The sequence below is a fragment of the Aulonocara sp. 'chitande type north' Nkhata Bay genome, linkage group LG6, assembly GCF_057382095.1.
Source record: "Aulonocara sp. 'chitande type north' Nkhata Bay isolate Kocher_YH1m ecotype deep benthic linkage group LG6, A_spYH_male_GT1.1, whole genome shotgun sequence".
NCBI classification, from domain to species: domain Eukaryota; kingdom Metazoa; phylum Chordata; class Actinopteri; order Cichliformes; family Cichlidae; genus Aulonocara; species Aulonocara sp. 'chitande type north' Nkhata Bay.
Genome location: NC_141349.1, coordinates 15,570,050 through 15,590,352, shown reverse-complemented (window position 1 = coordinate 15,590,352; position 20,303 = coordinate 15,570,050). Strand labels below are relative to the sequence as shown.

Here is a 20,303-nt window from a genome sequence, read left to right as displayed (position 1 = left end):
TAAAATACAAAGAAAATTGAAAGAAACCAAGAGAGAAATGTGCAGATTGTAATCTGAGTGAGAATGGAAATGGGATTTGAAGGAATGAGTCACAGAGGTTGTTATTTATTTATTTTATTGTGTGTGTGTGTGTGTGTGTGTGTGTGTGTGTGTGTGTGTGTGTGTGTGTGTGTGTGTGTGTGTGTGCGTGCGCGCGCGCGCGCGTGTGGAGTGGGGGTACAAAGAGAAAAAAAATGATGGGATGCTGTGATTCAGAAAGGAAAGAAGATGGGATGTAGCTGATTGCTGTATTTAATTTTTTCTGCCTTGGGAAAAACTCTCTCTCTCACAGACATAAGCATGCAGAGTCATGCACAGTTTTACAACTGGGTTTGTGTTTCATTAAAAGCCCGAACAATTTTGTCCAGTTTAATTAAATGCAGACCTAAAAGAGAGCCGAAAGTCACATGTCATAATAAATCTGAACGTATATATTCAGAATAAGAGGTCACTCCTAAACTTCTACATATCTATCTGTATGCTGGTGCATGTTTCTGACTGTATTGTCACTCTTAAGATGAGGCTGTGTAGCCACCCTCCAGGTATTGGGAACTAGCACTGACATTTTATTATTTTTTTGAATTATGGTCCTCTAATTTCTGTCGCCTGACTTCTTATTCTTATTGGCATTTCATTTTGTACTTCGTTTTTTCTTCTTTTTATGATATGAATTTTCCATGCGGAGATGTAATGAGAAATGGAAGTCCTGCCAATTTGGATTAAATGGAACAAGCCGTCAGCCAATGTCATGGCATACAGCTTCACATGTAAATAGTACATATGATGGCATTTGTGAATGGGAAACAAAAGATACTCCATAAAGAAATTCTTTTAACTCAACAAATGCTTAGATCTTAATTGGTCTAAATTCAGCTCTGACGCCCACTGAGTGTCTTTGTCTTTGTTAAATTAGTGAATTTAGATTCCCTCGAACCTCCCAGGCTCTCTCCTACCTCAGACACTGTAGGCGAGTAGAAGCCAGCCCTCTCTGTCTATTAATCAGCATGTGCTGGGTAAAACAGATGTGATGAAATGGGCGGGTCAGTGCACTTAATGAGCTTAACAGCTATAAATTACATTACGGAGCTAGGTGAAGATGCAGAATTCATCCCTGCGTTGAAATAAGTGAGAAAGAAGAGAAGAAAGGTTTGGTTAAAGCCTCCTTTTTTTCAGTGAGTGATATGCACACAAAATCCAACCGGCACACATTGACATACGCTCACACAAATAAAGTGTCAGTGTCGGGGTTGAGGCTCTGGCTCTTGAAGTTGTTCTCCTGGGAAATCACGCGGAATAAATTTAGACCTGAGGAATTCTGCCTCGGTTTGAGTGTGTTTGTCGGAGAATCGTCGAACAACTCCATGTGATCCCATGACTCACCACTCCTTTCAATAAATATTTCAGTTAGCAGTTCCTATATTTCTTTCTTGCACATTCAAGCACTTCTTTGTACTTCATCACTGGATATACGATAAAGAAACTCCCCCCCCTGTCCCTTTTGAGATAAGACAGAAGGGAAGAAAGCTGGGAAAGGCACAAAGTAAATAGCCTTAGGGCAGATTTGATCCCAGGGCTCTGCAATAGCTTTATGGCTTATGGGGTTGCCTGCTCAACCTGGTGAGCTACACCAGCACCTCCATGTTTAAATGTTAATGAGTGCATCAACACAGCCATCTTTAAGGCCCCGGTCACACAGGCCTAGAGACAGGTTGGCAACCCCCTGGCCCCACCACTAGTTGCTAGAGAAAAATGAGTACTCCCCAACATTTATGCTAGTGGTTGCTGGTAGTCGCTGTGAAACTGAAACACAAACACAACATCTGCTCTCTGAGAAGTAGTAAAACTGTGATAAGTTCAATGCATGCCGGGAACAGAGACCATTCATCTTCAAAGTAGAAGGTGTGTCTTTTGAAACATGTTGGTTTCAGTAGTAAGGCACAACATTTACTTTCAAGGTGAATGGGCTTCCTTTCTGGTTTGCTAGTAACCAAAGCAATCGCCCAAAGCAATCACAAGGAGGTTTTTGGTCTTTCCAACAGAGTTCACATAGCAACAGCAAGAAGCCTCCAACAACCACTAACCAGCTGGTCAGGGAATACACATTTTTCCCTAGTGATTGGTGGTTGCCATAGGGTTGCCAGCTGGTTGTTACGCCTGTGTTATTGAGGACTAAGCTGTGAATCCTGATAATCACACTGTTTGTGTTTCATCTGCTATTTAATACGTAGCAGCATAGTGAATTAATGATGCTGAATGTTTCCTTATCAAGCGGCAACATCTTCAGTCTTCTTTTAGTTCGCTGGCAATGACACTACAGTGTGCTTTCAATCAACTTGTGCAAATCAAGTTACACTTTTCTGATTTTTACAGCATCAAATGATGAGTCAATTAGGCAATTACTCCTCAGTGTGAGACGAGAAATGTTCAGTTTTTCACAATTGCTTAGATGCGTCTCTTGAACCTTTTGCTATTTTCTGAAAACGAAAATCCAATTTCCAAAGTACTTACTCAAAACGTGCTCAGTCATAATAACCCTACTGTGCAGTCATTACACACTTCAAGAAGTTGAAAACGCAATGTTCAGAACATGTAACTCAAGTCTTTCCAACCCCATGTGGTGTTTTTGAAGCTCTTTTAGAAAAAAGGAAGTAATTCTACCAAATTGTGTTGTTCTTGAGCCACTTTGTAGTTGCCTTCTTCCTCAGTTCAGCTGTATTTGACCAGTAGAAACTGATCTCCGATAACCTCACGGGGAAGAAGTTGAACACAATTACGCCACACCTGTTGTTGTTTGAGTGCAACTGTGCAAAGTTATTAATGTGATGTAATGTAACCTATTTATGTGAGTTCAGAGTGAACAGGCTGCACAGAGAGTTGAGGGCAGACGCTGTACCACCAGTGATAGAAGCAATCTGAGAGGCAGAGGAGGAACGTTGCGTGTAGGAGGTGCTGGATGAGGACAAGGAGGAGAAAAGCACGGCTGAGAAGAGTCATTTCAGATGAAATTTCGTTATTGTGATAGATCACGTTTGAGTTCATGGAACGGGAAGCAGGACAGAAAATTATATGTGGCCCCCAGTGGAAAAAACAGGTAACATCTGTGATTTCCCAATAGCACGAGGCAGGGGGCTTTTTTATGTCAGCATGGACGTTTAGAACAAAGCTTTCAAAACATGTCAGTTTTGAAAGAATCAATGTGAGCCTTTCTACCATTCACCAGATCCTGGGTGCAGATAAAGCAAGTGTACGGAGTATCCTTTAAGGCAGGATCAGAAATCAGGCCAGTGTGTGTGCCCTCTGGATTGATATAGCACAGAGATGTGAAGCTGGTGCCGAAGGAATCACTTGTAGACTTGGAGTTACATTTACAGAGTGTTTTAATATGCATTTCACTTGCATTATACAGTGGGTGAAATCATTATGTGATCCCCTGATGAATTTTGGAAGTTTTCTTGCTTCCAAAGATACGAAAAACCTCTAATTTTTATGGTAGTTTCATTTTAATGGGGAGAGAGAGGGAGAAAGAACATCAATCACAAATCCAGAAAAAAACACATTACATGAATGTTATAAATTGATTTGCATGTCACTAAGTGGAATAAGCATAGCGGTAAGATGTTCCTTGTAGTTGGTCAACAGGTTAGGAGGGATTTTGGCTCACTCATCTTTACAGAAACTCACAGAAATGACTCGGAGGTGTAGCTCTCTCCACAGATTATCTATAGGATTGAAGTCGGGAGACTGGCTAGGCCACTCCGTGATGTGCTTCTTCTTTAGCCACTCCTGTGTTACTTTTGCTGCATGTTTTGGGTCACTGTCATGCTGGAAGACCACTGAAGATGGGTCTTCAGTGGTCTGGCTGAGCGAAGGAGTTTCATGTCCAACATTTTATGATACAACTTCACCATTTGCTGGTGAAGTCGTGTTGTAGCATTAGCAGAAAAACAAAAGTGTAACGTTTCCACCTCCGTGCTTGACTGTGGGGTGGTGTTCTTTGGGCCATACTCAGGATTTCTCTCCCTCCAAACACAGTGGGTTGAGTTGATGCCAAAGAGCTCCATTTTGGTTTCATCTGCCCTTAGCACTTTCTCCCAAGCCTTCTCTAAATCATTTAGATGTTCACTGGCAAACTTAAGAAGGAGCTGTACACGTGCCTTCTTGAGCTGGGGGACCCTGCTGCAAGATTTCAATCCATTATGTCATTGCATGTTACCAATGGCGTTCTTGGTGACTGTGCCAACTGCCTTCAGATCATTAACAAGCTCCTCCTGTGTAGTTTTGGGTCGATCCACCAACTTCCTCATGATCATCCTCACTTCCATGTGAGGTGATTGATTTTAAATTTCTTCCATTTCCGAATAATCGCACCAGCAGTTGTCACCTTCTTTCTCTAAGCTTCTCGATGATGTTCTTGTAGCTAATTCCAGCCTTGTGCAAGTCTACAAATATTGTAGACTTGCACAAGGACATCAATATTGTCCCTGATGTCCTTTGACAGCTCCTCGGTCTTGCCCATGATGGTGGAGATGTTGGAATTTTATTGCTTGTAGCGCTTAACAGTTTTCAATATTCAATTTATTTTACAGAAAAAGAATTTGTGTGGTTTTTGTAGAAATGCATTTATTTTATGAAGTTTGGTTTTCTCTGGTGCTACATGCCCATTTTTGATGTAGTTTGCAAAAACTGCTCTGTAGTGTTTTTATTTAACACTCGCTGTGTGTATGATCTTTAAACATGTTTGAGCACGATAAAGCAGTTTGGGGGGAGATTATGTTTGATTTTGCCTGAGGAGTGAGTGGTTTTATGTATTTAGTTTCAAAATTGGGTTTTGTGTTTACAGTTTGGAGAAAGAAGATGGAAGGTTTCAAGAGGTGCGCTTTTGGTAGTTATGAGAGGCACTTATATTTGTGTTTATTTCCCTCTTTGGCTCTCATATAGTATCGATTTAGGTTGTCATAAGTGGCATGTTTTGTTTTGTGTTCCAGTTGGCAATGTGCCGATTGAGTTTTGGGCACATTCACTGCTGCCAGTTCAGCACTGCTGAACAATGGCCACAGAAAAATACACATATCTTACAAGCACACAGACAGAGGCTAATTTTCACATGTAAGCACTGCCCTTCTTCTTATACATAAAGTATTCAAGCAACCAGTGTTCACAGTTATAGCTTCTTTTGTTTTTCTACTGTTTTTTAAATGCAGTGAAGTATTTGTACAGCACAGGCTCTACAGAAACAAGCTGACTGTTTAATAACAACAGACAGTCATCTAACTTTACTGCGCTCTATTCTTGCTTTGATCTTATTGATTTCATTTCATTGTCGGGCTCTCTGAATATTTTTGTTTGGGGGGAAGTTTCCATCCTCTGACATGCTGAAAACACCAGTAGCATCACTAAAAACATCATCCTGTGTTTCCTGCCTGGCGGCATCTGTTGCCAGACAGACGAGTTCAAACGCCTTCGAAATCTGAGTGCAACAAAAATATTTTCTGTTAGCATCTCTCCCACAACATCACCCTCCAAAGTCAGTTCTTCCCATTATGATCTCCTGAAAGTCAACGGCAGCGCAAAATCTCTTTGTGAGTCTCTGTATGCTCAAGTAAGAACGCTTTTAGATTTTGCGTGCTTGTGATCGTGTGTGCTTGTGTACCAGCACGTTCCATGTTTGTGGCATATTGATTGCCGCTGCTATGCGGGGAAATGAGGATGGATCAGTATGAAGAAGGAGGAACAGAAGACAATACACAAACAGTGAGAGTGGCAAAAAGAATGAAAGATACACAAAATGAGCTACATATCAGTCTGAGACAGGAGGAGAGATTTATTTAAGCTCTCTGAATCCTCTTTCCTTTCTGATGCTTGTATTCAATGTTTCCCTCCCCCATTATGAATTCCAAATGATCCATGTACCAAATACTCTTCTCTTGACAGAGTCTTAGTTTGAGCAGTGTTCCCGTCTGAGACGGAGCAGTGCTGGAAGGAGGCATGTTTTGCTTTGGGAGTGCATTGTTGTGTTTTCTAAACTCTTGTTCTCTGTGTGTCTTGTTTGTTCCTTGCAGAACAATCACTTTGGACAATCAGCTGGTTGTCTTGGCAACCGCTGCAACGGACGCCGGACGTTATCATGTAGAGGTGGTGAACGAGCTGACCGGCGAGACTGTGACGAGTCCTGCTGTCTACCTGAGCATCTCAGGTAAAAATAAATAAAAAACGTGTTAAATTGGTATTTAATAACAGTGCAAACAGCCCATCTGGTAAACACTATGCTCAGTATTAGCATTAGTTTGGTTTACAGTCAAACCATCCAGCATATTTCTGTCCCTCAAATATTTTTCTGTTGGGGTGGGGCTTAGGTTAGGTTTTCTGTGGTCTTCTGTGGTTGTTGTGTGAATAAATCTGAATCCCTTTTACAGAACATAACTCCCTTTGATTGATAGAGAAGACAGTTTTGAGTGTCGGGCTAATTACTAAACCTGAAAATGAGCTGCAAAAGACATAAAGAGATGATTAAAAACATATCTGACACATCACAGAAACAACATACTTGTGCACACATTATTTGCAAACTAAAATGCTGGAGGTCTTGGCTCATCATTAAGTAGAGATGCTTGAATTATTGATTTGATTATTAAAATCTCAAATTAGAGATTCCAGCAACCAAAAATTACCATAATGCAGCCGGCAGGAGTTTTATTAGAGAAGCATCACCACTCACATGGTGAAGCTCAACAACAAATAAACTCGGCATCACAGAGTGATTTTTTAATGTCTTACATCTAGTAGGGAGGAACCAGCTTGTAGAGAGATCAGGAACCAATAATAGATCTCTGTTTTGGCCTTTGCCATATCTACAAGCAAGTGAGGCATAATTTGATAAGATATTTGATGGACTTAAAGCTTTGAAAATTTAGAGTGTTGCCAGTTTTTGGTCCGAAAGGAAATCTGTCTCAGTCACATAAAGTCATACAGTGTGTACTACACTCACCAGCCACTTTGTTGTTCAACCGCTCATTAATGCAAATATCTATTTAGCCAACCACAACACTAATTCAGTGCATTTAGGCATGTAGTCATGGTGTAGATAACCTGCTGAAGCACAAATGGAGCATCAGAACGGTGAAGAAACGTGAGTTAACTGACTTTGAATGTTGGTGCCAGATTGGCCGGTCTCAGAATTTCAGGAACTGCTGATCTACTGGGACTGACAGAGAAAAGACTTAAACTATTAATTGAGCAGGATTTCTCTGGGTTAATGTCAGAAGTTAAAGACGGACAGCCAGACTGCTTCAAGCTGATAGGAAAGCAACAATAACTCAAATAACCACTTGTTACAACCAATGTATGCAGAAGAGCATCTCTGAATGCACAAGATGCAAACCTTGAAGCAGATTGGTTACTGCAGTAGCTAATAACAGGAACTGAGGAAAGTGAGGCTAAATGTGGGATGAGCAATACTGGACAACAGAAAAGTAGAAATTTTTTGCTCATTTCATGAGTCTCAATTTGTCTTGTGATTGTCGTTTAATAGGTTAATAACTTGATGTAAACAACGTGAAAATATGGATCCATTTTGCCTTGTTTCAACAGTTCTGGCTGGTGGCGTGGGTGAAATTTTTTTGGCACACTTTGTCCCCTTAGTACCAACTAGATCATTTAAACACCACAGCCTGAGTACTGTTGAGGACCCCTTATGCCTTATGACCACAGTATACCCATCGTCTGATGGCTGCTTCCAGCAGAATCACGCTCCATGTCAACTCAAACTGGTTTCTTGAACATAACAATAAGTTCACTGTACAGAAATGGCCTCCACACTCACCAGATAGTGTTTCAGATCAGTCCAGTAGAGCATCTTTGGGATGTAGTGAAACAGGAGATTCACATCATGGATGTGCAGCCAACTAATCTGAAGCAACTGTGTGATGCTGTTATGTCAATATGGACCAAAATCTCCAAAGACCAAAGGTTCCAGCAACTTGTTGAGTCTATGTCAGGAACAGTTACGGCAGAACAAGGTCGAACCCAGTACTAGTGAGGTGTACCTAATAAAGTGTCTGGTGAGTGACTTTAAAGAAACATGCATTGGCTTTGGGTCTTTAGATGACATGTAATGTGTACGGGTTCCCATACCTCCCTATCCATGATCTTCCTACTTTAAATGCTTTTTCCTCCCCTTGGTTGATGTTCATGTGTGTGTTTCCTTGAAACATGAGAAGTGTTAGTTGTGTTGTATACTCTACTGTACTATGCTTTCTTGTTATTCTGAGCTTTTTGCTTCCTGTCAAAAAACTTGACTGTCAAAAACTAAAAGAGTTAGATCTTTGTGGTTGATCCAGTCATTTCATTGAGTCTGCAAGCTTTGAATGTGCTTTTACTTGTAAAAACAGCATGCACTTATTGTGTGTTGTTCACTGTTGTGAATGACAAGCAGCTCTTTGTTCATTTCTCCGGAAACAGGCTTCAGTCAGAAGAACTGCAAAGTTTGATGGATTTTAGCCTCTCTGTGTGTTCCCGTCTCTGTCGTGGCCTTTATCGCTGAATCACTTTATAGCTGTATGCCTCTCTCTCTATCTCTTCTCCTTGGAGGCCGGAGGATTGACTCTACTGTCTAACAGTCCTTCACTTGAAGTGTTCACCATGGTTAAATGAAAGCGAGAGGGAGGGAGGGAGCCCTCTGTCCCTCGTGGCTGTATAGAGTTTTAATTAGATTCTCTTTACAGGGTTGTATCCTTTGGCATCCTTTGTCACAACTGCGCACACACACACACACACACACACACACACACACACACACACACACACACACAATCAAATAAATTTAGGCACAGTACCTTGTTACAGCTGTCAGTGTGAAGTGCTCCTGTGGGCGTTTTTAGAAATAGTAAGGGTATAGTTAGGTTTCACTGATCAGTCTTCGGCCATAACAGCTATGCATGCATTGTTGTGTGTGTGCGTGTGTGTTTGTGTGTTTCTGTTGAAAACTGTGTTTTCTACAATAAACATTTTCTGGGTAAATGCCTTTTTCTATATAAAAGCATATTTCAGTTATTTGTTATTGAGACAGGGAAGAAATAGAAGATCATGGAATTTGATAAAAACAGGGACAAACCAAAGAGGTAAAATGTTGCAAATCGTGCAGGGTGTGAAAAAGAGAGCGTGAGCAAGGAAACATGGAAATACCAGATCTTTATTCATGTATTTGCTTTTTCTCAGGGCTGTTTTTTGACATTAAGCATCACATTGATCACTTGGTTGGTTTTGGAAATAGAAAAGGTGTTAAGCATAGTTTTGAACACTATGTAGCTATTGAATGCACACAGATGCCACTGATTATAGCCACAGAGAGAAGGAGACTGGGCCTGTTAATGACACAGATGAGTCGAGGGTTGTTGTCAGGAAATTTGAAGGAGAAAAAAGATCAATTTAAGTCAATAAAGTGTTTAACACTTAACCTAGTTAACTGACACAAGAGAACATGTGAATGAACTCTCGCAAATGGTGTTTTCGTTCATGTCTTCCACCACTTTGTTCTTATTTTCCCACCTCTTCCTTTACATTTCCTGTTCTGTCACTTCCCTTCATTTCCTGTCACCCCCTCTCTTCTCTTCTCTTTCCATTAGGCAGCCTGTAGAGGATCTGAAGGCAGAAGTTCATAGCTGTCAGTCATATTTCTAAAAATGGTGTCTTTCTCTTCATAAATTCAGCAGAATAAATGAGGTACCTATTTTCTATTCTCCCCTTTCTTTCTTTGATTCAAGCATTGTGCTCAACAGACAAGAACGAGGGAGAAAAAGGACTGGTAGAGACAGAAAGACTTAATGAAGTGAGACGTGGGTGTAGACTGAGGATATGACCAACAACCTGTTCATGTCAGGACTGCTGTTGATGAAAGTGTGTGCCCTGCACTCACACACGTACACAGACACACACACACAGACACAAGAACAGGCATGAAAAGTTAAGATATTGTCACATTCGTAAAACCTTTCTGTCACATTCATGCTGTGGCACGACCAACACTCAAATTCTTTTTGCTAATCCGCAAAGCCTGCAAGGGCCGAGGAAAGTGTCAGACAACCAGCTGCATGCCCTACCTACTTGACAGATCCATTATCTGCATGTCCCTGACCACTGTCCTGTAAGTGTGGCCTAGACTGCTGAAAATAAAAAGCAGTAACTGTCATCCGTGGTCGAGCTGGAACAGCCACAATTGATAGCAGCTCAACAGCTTGGTGAGAGGTCAGACACTGTAATCACTGGAAGTACAGCCTGCCTCTAAAATAAACAGCTCCTGGAGCTTTTTATCGCCGCCGACAACATATGGTGTTAGAGACGACATTTTCAGTCAGTTATCGCCGTGGACTGAACTTGACAGATTGACAGAGGTTGAATTTCATAAAGGAGCGCGTGGCACGTCAATATCCATTCAGTACAGCACATTCTCATCTCTACAGTCACTCCAGGGAGGCGGGGTCAGGCTCTATTGAGTGGCTCTGCTTTATTATTTACAACGTACACACGCTTGATTCATTGTGTACTTGTGTATGTTTGCATTAGAGAGAACATGAACACTAATGGCCTCAGGGCATCTCTGTTAGAGGCAGGAGATCAGCGTTCCTACTTCAATTAATTGAGCTTCATGCATACCTGCAGTCATCACTACCTATCCCTTTCTGTTTAATACACACACACACACACACACACACACACACACACACACACACACACACACACACACACACACACACGCTTACACATACACACACTTTAGGCTGTCAGTCAGAACAGCAGTCTATTTCCCTGTTGCCCAGAAGAGAGTACGCATGTCTCTGTGCTTCTGCTCATTTCATAGCAGCCGAGGTCTTTGTAGATTTGTACATCAGACCATTAGAGCAGCACAGCGTCCCCAAAGAGTGCACTCACCGTTGGGAGACTCACACACACAGACATGACAACATGCACAGGAACACTCGACATGCCTTGACGGCCCCTTTGCAGCGCAAAGAAACAGGAATAGCACCAGATTTTAGACATGGTGAGATTAAAAAATAAATAATAAAAAAAACAAACATTTGATCTCACATGTATGGATTTTGTAGATAGGATTTTGGGGAGCAAGGAGGGTATGCAGAGTTTATAAGAGAGAAGAAAAGTGCAGGATAACAAAGAAGGGGAAGGGCGCAGACACGTGCAGTATCTCAGCTTTGGGCTCAGTAGTTGATCAGCTGCCTTTATCTGCTCTATAAAAAAGGCAGTAATGTCACACTTGTTAATAATTGCTTAAATGCAAAAAATAGCGTAGAATATCACATGCATACAGAGTGCTTCACTTGAATAGAGTGCTCCAGTTATTCAGGGCTTCGCTTGAATAAAGTTGGGAGAGTCGCAAGACATAGATTAGAAAAAAAAAAATCAATGCAGTCGTCGAGACCAAGATGTCCTGACTTTTAGTCTCTTAAAGAAATTGATAGTATCTTTTCATTAGACCCAGTCTGGCTTGTAAATTCTCTTTCTAATTCTAAATCTGTCCACTCCAAAAGACCAGGCTTTGACTTACAAGTTGAAAGCCTGTGTCTCCAATTCCAAGCTGACACGACCTTGGTGCCATCACTCACTGCAAAGCTCAGACTTGACAAAGCATCCTGCAAAAGCACGTAAGTGAACCAATCTCTATGCATAGAATGTTTGAAGTCACCTTAAAAATGCCCCTCATACAGTACTACACCTCTGTAGTAGCAGTACTATAGTAGCAGAAGTTATTGCAGTGTCCAGACAAGTTTCCAGAATTATGATCTCTGCATCACAAAGAAGCTGGAAAGATTTGTTTGCAAATTTCCATTTTTTTCTTTGAAGCCTCAGAGTTCTGCACAGTTATGATTTGTGTTACTGATTCAGCTGAATAAAGAACAAGGATTCTCTCAGGTACTGTGTACTGTAATGTGGCTGAATAGAGCACGAATAGAGAAGAGCAACCTCCAAGACAGGGGACAAGACAAAGCCGTGATGTGAAGCAGATGGGAGCTTGGGTTGGTGTGTGTGTGTGTGTGTGTGTGTGTGTGTGTGTGTGTGTGTGTGTGTGTGTGTGTGTGTGTGTGTGTGTGTGTGTGTGTGTGTGTGTGTGAGAAATACCCCTTCACAGCCTTAATCATTCATTGTATGTGTGTATTATAGAGGGTGTATGAGTCTGAGTTTGATTACCTTGGCTTGGTGATTGGAAGGAAAAAAATCTGTCTGAGTTTGATTACGTCTCCTGTTGAAGCCTCCTCTGGTGTCTGCCGTTTTACATCACTCCGTTTCTACCATTTATCCTCTTTTCTCCTTCCTCCATCAAACAGGGTTTGTCGCCCTGCAGCCCTGAGTCGTGACAGAGTGGCGTTTGTCAGAAGCTGAACAATAGACTCTGCTGACCTCAGGATAACCCAGAGAGAGACACACACACACACACACACACACACACACACACACACACACACACACACACACACACACACACAGCTGCATATACAGTCAGAGTATCATTTGGGAAAGTAGAAAGAGGAGAAGAGGTGAGAGAAAAGTGAGGACTTTTAAAAGAGCATATGGCACATGACAGAAAAGTTACTGTCACTTTAAAAAAGCTTTTAAGAAATGAGGGTTTGAAGCATTTAATGCTTGTGTAAGTGTGTGTGCACAGTGACATTTGTGTTGTTATTTTTGTGTAGGGGGTGTGTCTTTGTGTCATTTGTTTCTTTCTGTAATCATGTTCCTTCTCATCCAGATGTTTCCTTTCCACATCACTGACTCTTAAACGAGAGCCTGCTGCGGATCTTTCTGTGCACGTGTGCTACTGTACTGTTTCTGAGCAGCCGCGCATGTGTGTGTTTGCTCCAAGTACCATCCCGGTTGCTCTGTGGCGCGTCTAATTGGAGGCATTTTTGTGTCCCTGGAGTCCCCGAGTGTGTATTTGTGTTTTTGTAAGGTGAAGTGGTTTGTGTGTGTGCGCAAGTGCGTGTTTTAAGCGCGTCATAATGTCGCAGACCTGCTAGCCCTCATTTAAAATCTTAAGAGAAAGATCAGAGAATCCCCTCTGTCCCTGTGTGCTGTGAGGCTGCTGCAGCTCTCATCATGAGCTCAAGGTGTTTTGCATTTTGCTGCATCATGCCTTGATAGGCTTCAGGGAACGCCATGGAAACCACTCTAACCGGGGTGGCAGCGTAATGATCCGTGCCACAAGCTGCCTCTGCGCGCTTTCGACTGCAGCTTCTAGCGTCGGTTAGGGAATATATCCCAGGCGATTTTAGTCAAATGAGTGCAAGGCGAATACAGGCAGACTTGTGGGGGGTAGCGACTCTCTGTCAGACTGTTTGGCTGGTGACCTCTGAAAAATCAAAACGAAAGCCAAATTGGACTCTATTTAGCCACAACCCACCATCCTGTGATACAAGCACAGGTGTACGCAGTGAACAGTGACACCAATATGTGCTGTCTTCTTCTCCCACACAAATGACTGCTCTTAATTAATTACTGGCAGAAAATATGGCAATTTTGGAAGCAGCTGCTAGTATACTTTACTTAGCAACTAAATAAAAATGGCTCAAAGATTTCACAGGTTTTTTCTTTCTTTCTTTTTTTCCCCTCCTGTTAGCCAACAGAAGACTTCCTGTATGGAGAATCTTTTTAGAGCGGATTATAATTGGCAACAGCAGCAGTTCTCAGATAAATGGGAAAATTTTAATTTGGTTTTGTATAAGATGGTGTTGTAATAATTATAGCAAGTTAAGTGCTGGAAGGTGGTGGCGTGTAGTGTGTGCGTGTGTGTTTAACCACAATCAGAGCCAACTTGTTGTGCCGGTTGATGATGCGTTTATTATCTTCAGATCACTCACTTATCAAATATATACACTAGTTTTTCAATCGCGGGTTTTAGAATGACAGTAGAAATGACACTTTCAGTGGTTTTTTGTGATTTGGTGCAGTTTCCTCTTCTGAGGCTTGGCTACACACTTAAGCGTTATCAGTTCACATGTAGTGAAGGCAGTGGGCCTCATTCACAAACAGTGTGCTTGCACAAATCTGTGATTTATCACTATTTTCACACCTGAATTTACTTTTATGCTACAAAACAAACTTAGAAGTCCCTCACATCAAAAATACAAACAAATAAAGAAGACCTGGCTGTCTTGGTTAATTTACTCACATCTTTAATCATTCATTAAAGAATGCTGGATATCATCACTTACAGTCTAATTTTTTGGCACTTTATCATCGATGCTGGACAACATGGATGTTTTTCAATCATTGGAGTGTTTCTCATTTTGGGCTCACAAGATGTTTCTTTTTCTTATTTTTCATATGGCTTCTAGATTTTTATATGATGTTTGATTTAAAACCATTTGTTTTCTTTCTCTCTCTTTTCTTTATTGAACCACAGTGAATGTCACAGGGGAAAGAGTATTCAGCACTCTGTGTTATTTCAGCCCAAGCCTCGCTTTTTTAACTGTGTCACTTCTGTGGAAAAAATTGGAACGCTGCACCTTTTGTTGCTTCCTCCTCATGTGCTGTTGTTTCAGTTTCTTCAGTCGGACTTTATTCTGTCTTTTTTACCTTAGCTCTACAGGCTTCTCTCTTGCAACATGTCTTATAACATCATGACTTTCTCCACTTTACCTCAAGCTGAACCTATTTCTTATATAGAGAAATGGAGGCTCGATGGTGTGCAGATAGTGAACAGATCGTATGCAGATAAGCTAAAATGTGCATTTTATAGTCTGAATCCAATGGTAATTGTAAATAGCCGCCAATGACTCTGGTGTCTATGATAGAAATTTGTGTATTTTCTTCTGACCAATAATGAAATCCCTTAGGCTTAAGTCAATAAAAACCACAAAACTGGTTTAAATATGTATTATAACAATGGTTATTTTTTCTTTTAGCTCTCTTTTTTCCCAAAAAGTATTGCTCTGTGCAGGAAAACTCTGGTGGTGGTGCTTGCTGTGTAGACTAGAAGAAGAAACAACATATTCATGTTCTGATTTTTGATACACAGCATCTAGTACCTTGTGTCCATGTCCTCGGTCTGGCTTTGTAGAAGCTTTCCAGGAGTCAGCCTTCATCAGGCACTGACTCTTATTTTGGTCTTATTATTTTGCCTTTGGTTTGAGGTAAACAGGTACAGCATGATGTCTGATTTGAAGGTTTTTTTTAATGGAGACAAAAGGGAGTACCACATGGGCTTCAGACCTTGCGTTCACACTTAAATGCCAAATAACTTTTTTCCCTCTTTGTGACCGTCTGTGATTGCACCCGAATATCAGACAGCATATTTAATGCGCTGGAGGAAATTTGTTTCAGTTGTAGTTGTAGAGTGAAATTGGTATAGAATTCATCAGTCACTCTACTTTTTATCAGAATCAGAATACTTTAATAATTCTTAAGGAAATTATGTAATTAAACAGTTACTAGAGTTAATATTTTGGTTGAGAGTGACATGCTAGATTAATAGCTATACATTGATGAGCTAAAACATTATAATTAACCTTGCGAAAAATATAGAGTTTGATGTTAAAGTTAATCCAGAATGACTCCAGAAGGCAATCTTTGGGATTTGGCACACTTAGGTTGTGAGGATGAGTTCTTTTGGATGTTTCAAGATATCCCCAGTACCCTTAGATTACTATCAGCAGGTATTCATAACTCAACCGTGCCTCAATATGCACTGTTGTTTCTAGGTTGCTCTGACTGGTTTGTCTGTTATAGCAGTTTCACCCTCATCAAAAAGCACCATACTGTCCAGTGGCACTGAGATATTACCAGATAACCATCCTGAAGGTCACTTTACAGAATTATAGAACCATTTATTAGCATATAAACCTTGATGTAAGGGTACCACTATGCTGTACATATTATTCTTTGAACACTTTTATACAGATTTATTACCATGTCCCTGCTGGGTTAATTTGAAATCTCTAACCTTGTGTGAGGACGTATTAGGACTACAATGGTCTCGTTTGTATTGAAAGGTAATTTGATGTCTACAGATGTGTAACGTGCACATGCATAATCATACAAATAGGCACTAATACTCAGTGGTTTTGATAAAGAGGCTCGGCTAATGAATTGTTGCTTTTTGGTGAATTCCTGCTTTGACAGTTTGTGTCTGGAATTATTATTTGAAACATTTCAGTTGCGAAGGGATCAGATTTCTCTCTCCTGATCCCCATCCCGTCTCTGTCTGGTTCCTCTGTTGTCCCTCTTATTTCTCTCTCTCTCTCAGTCCCTTCTCTTACTCTCTCTCCCTCACTCTCTCTCTAAATAATGAGGCTTCTCTGTGCTTCTATAATTAAAACCCAAGTGTACAGACAGAGAGATGGAGTGATTGAAGGATGGACAGGAAACTGAGTCATAGACTGTGTCAGTACAACAAACAACTGTGCTCTACTTGTTCCACCTAGTTGTGGATTTAATTGCAAGCTTGTTTTACAGCATGATGGCACTGATTAGAATGGATGCCTGTGTATACAGCTTTGACGTAGCATTTTCCAGATGCACACCCACTCATACGGTCTTTAAACCCTCTTCCTAATAAAATAGTCAATAGACACAGAGGAAGGCAGCAGAAGTAAGTAGTGAGCGAGGTGTCCAGTGACTAAACAAACAGACAAAAGGTCACAGACGCTGGATGTGAGAAGTTTTTAAGAATCAATGAACAAGCAGATACTGGAGGTAAAGAGGTCAACAAACAGGAGCGAGCAGAAGCTCTAAAACTTAAAGTGTGATGCCGGTTTCTGCCTACCATGTTTACTGCAAGACAGCACTTAGATTTACTGTAGGTGTGTTTGTCTTTAAGTGCCCAGTGCTTTAGCCAGAGTAGTCTAAGAAGGGGCCCAGTGGACCCAGTCGTGCCTTTTTAAAATAGTTTTATATATCTTCCAACATGGATTAAGAAGATGTTTAAGTGATTAAGATGTTGACATAATCATATAAAAAATAAATGACTGTGTTTTATGCTCTGCTAACATTAGCTCTTAGCAGATAGCTTTTGATTTTATTGGGGACAATTGGGTGCAGAAAGGTTGTCGTAATGCGATGAGTTATGATTTCAGGGGTTTGTTGTGACAGCGACTCACTTTGGCTTAGCCTGTGTGTGTGTTGGGGTTTTTGTTGTGTGTCTGTGTGTGTATCTTGGAGCAAGAATGAAGCAGACGGAACAATTTTCTTTGTTAAATTGTAGAACAAGTGCAGCAGTGTTAATAGAACAGGCAACATGAGGGAATGGAGGAATTATTGTTATTTTGGAGAAAATTGGTGGAAATGTAGCAGAGGTACTATTGAGTTTGACTAGCTGGACAAATACTGTGTGAGTGTACGGTCTCCCTCAAGGAAATTAAGTGAGCTGACGATCTCAGTCCAGATGCCGATACAGACACTCTGGCTTTGGTTATTGGCTGATTTCAAGTACAGTTCTGATGCCAGTATTCAATTAAGTTGCATTACTCACTGTAAGGAAGAGACTGGGAATCGTTATTCCGCCTGTAAGGAACAACAACATTGCCTTGAAAAAAATAACCGGCTATATAAAAATGTAAAAATGCATGCTGGCATTTCCAGTTGTGCTCCTTTCCTCTGCTCTTTGTTTCACTGTGTGTGCCCTTCTGCGCGCACACACACAGAGCAGAGCAGACAATAGACAGCTGAAGATAACATTACTCGAGCTGATCACACATTGTTACTGTAAGTTTTTGTCACCATGTGCAAACACTAACCAAACAAAATGAAAAAAGGAGAGAGACAGAGAGGGGAGAGGAGGGAGTTGACTGAGAAAAGCATCGTTGACGTCGCCATCTTTTGTTGTTAAATCATAATTAGGTTACAAACTACTGTAAATAAGCAAACATGGCGTGGCGAGTGTGAAATGCAAACTGCTGACTGCTCACTATGCCAAATCTATGAGCTCATCTTATGGAAGGGCCTAGCATCACATGACATACAGATGAAAACGCAGAATAATAGAACCGTATTGAATAGATCAGGCCCATATAGCAGTCCATTTAGATCCAGCTATTTATCCAGTATCAGAATCAGATTTGTGCACTGCTGCGCATGAGCACAGATACAGTGAAGTGAAAATAGAGTGACCCTCTTTCACTTTCAAGGTTTTACAGATCAGTTTATAAAACTACTCCTCTTTGCAAATTTTCTTCAGTTTATTGATGTTTATTTAGGGACAGGTCTCTTAAGGTCCCACCACAGCATATGAGTTAGGTGAGGTCTGGACTTTGACTGGACCATTGCAACACCTTGATGCTTTTCTTTTTCAGCCATTCTGCCTCACTGTCCTCACTGCCTCACTGACCCAATTTTGTCCAAGCTTTAGCTGTTGGACAGATGGCCTCACATTTGACTTTACAATACTTTGGTATACAGAGGAGTTCATGTCTCGTCTGTCCAAAGGACATTGTTCCAGAAGTCTTGTGGTTTGTTCAGATTAAACTTAATGAACTTAATCTGTGCTGCCATGTTCTTTTTAGAGAGGAGAGGCTTTCTCCTGGATACACTTCCAAACAAGCCACACTCGTTCAGTCTTTTTCTAATTGTACTGTCATGAACTTTAACATTTAACACGCTAACTGAGGCCTGTAGAGTCTGAGATGTAGCTCTTGGATGTTTTCCAGTTTCTCTGAGCATTGCACGGTCTGAATTTGGAGTGAATTTGCTGAGAAAATTGGCAACAATCTTGAATGTTTTCCACAAACTCTTTTCACACTGTAGAATGATGGACTTGAAACTGTTTGGAAATGACCTTATAACCATTCCCAGGTTGATGGGCAGCAACAATTGCTTCTCTAAGATCACTGCTGATTTCTTTCCTCCTTGACATTCTATTAACACTCACTTGAATGCTCCATACATAGTACTGTTCTTTTTACAGCGACTGTACATGCAGATAAGCAGCATAATCTCTGTTGGTTTTTGTGATCCCGTCAGTCGCTGTGTGTGCATGAACATTTATTTTTTTAATAAGTGCTTTATTCGAGTTAAGGCCTCATGTTGAATGTGCACAGATGCAGACAGACATTGTAAAGTTTTCCCACAGTGTTCGGTAGTTGTGCTTTCTTTTTGATACTCATCACTGCGTGAAAAAGCGTGAGGCTCAATGACTCCAAACTGAGCGAACCAGCGGGATATACTGTTCACATGCCAGCTTGTATTAGCACATACTGACTATATTCAGGGTTTTCATAAACTGTTTTCACAGGATCCTGAATATAAATGAAATATTATTGTGAATCCAAACATGCTGATTGTCTCTGTGTGTCAGTGCTTCTTGCTGGGTGTAAAAGGTTATTGGAGTAGCATGCCAGTCAGCAGATGTTAATTTGAAAGAATAGATGTGGAAGAGAAAAAGAGACATTAAGTGGGGAAACAGAGCTGGTGAATGATGGGGTAGGCGGCAGAGGAAAGATTAGATTGGAGGGAGAGGAGAAAGATAAAAGATGGGTAAATGGAAGGAGAGATGATGAGGTGCTGAGGAAGGGAAATACGCTCAGTCGATTGAACGGGGCAAAGAGGTGAGTGTGTCGTATTCGTTGTTTGACTTGTGTTTCGTCTGTGTGTGTTTGTAGGTATGAGAAATATGGATAACATTTTCTGTCATGGCATTTATATTGTATGGAAGTTCAGAGAAAAAATGATTCATTTTGCTTGTGCCTTAGGTTATAAAGCAGATTCTTAAAAAAACTAAAGTGTTGGCTCCTGTTCACATGCTGAATCCCCAAGAAAAACACAAAACACTGGTGCTTATTGGTAGGAGAAAAGAGCAGATTATTATTAATGATTGTAACAAATAAGTACGATAAAAGTTTCATCTTTTTCATTTAAACGATCTGGTAAACACAGGTAAAGCCCAACAGGTCAAGCCTTCTGCTAGTAATCTCTCAGCCCTGTTGGCATGAACACAGAAATGGCTGTCTCCTAGCCAACAGCACATTTCTCCAACTAAACATGATCTTTAATTTGACAGCATAGAATAAAATATTGTTTGTAAAAGCCAGGCGGATTGCTACCTCTTGTAATTCCAGCTGTTTGCATCAGGATTTTTATATGAGCACCTTCATTAAGAGAGGCAATGTCCCGAATGGTTAGTTTTAAAGTTAACTTTAAATATAGTGACCAGCTTGAACTTAATTTGAACTTGCTTTGAGTGTCCTTCCATATGTCAAATGCTAGTTCTTGTTTCTAGTCTTTATTCCTGAGTTACTGTTGACGGTCTAACATATATTTGTTGG

The 20,303-nt window shown here is 40.8% G+C and overlaps 1 protein-coding gene across 3 annotated transcripts in view; it reads left to right on the top strand.

Moving 5' to 3' along the window:
* LOC147327522 (protein sidekick-1-like) overlaps positions 1-20,303 on the top strand; it is a 287,609-nt gene that overhangs the window by 144,851 nt on the left and 122,455 nt on the right. For all 3 annotated transcript variants that reach the window (XM_086295202.1, XM_086295201.1, XM_086295203.1), the window contains one exon: positions 6,099-6,232. In XM_086295202.1, coding sequence (XP_086151328.1) covers positions 6,099-6,232 — 134 coding nt within the window. The remainder of the gene's footprint in view (positions 1-6,098; positions 6,233-20,303) is intronic.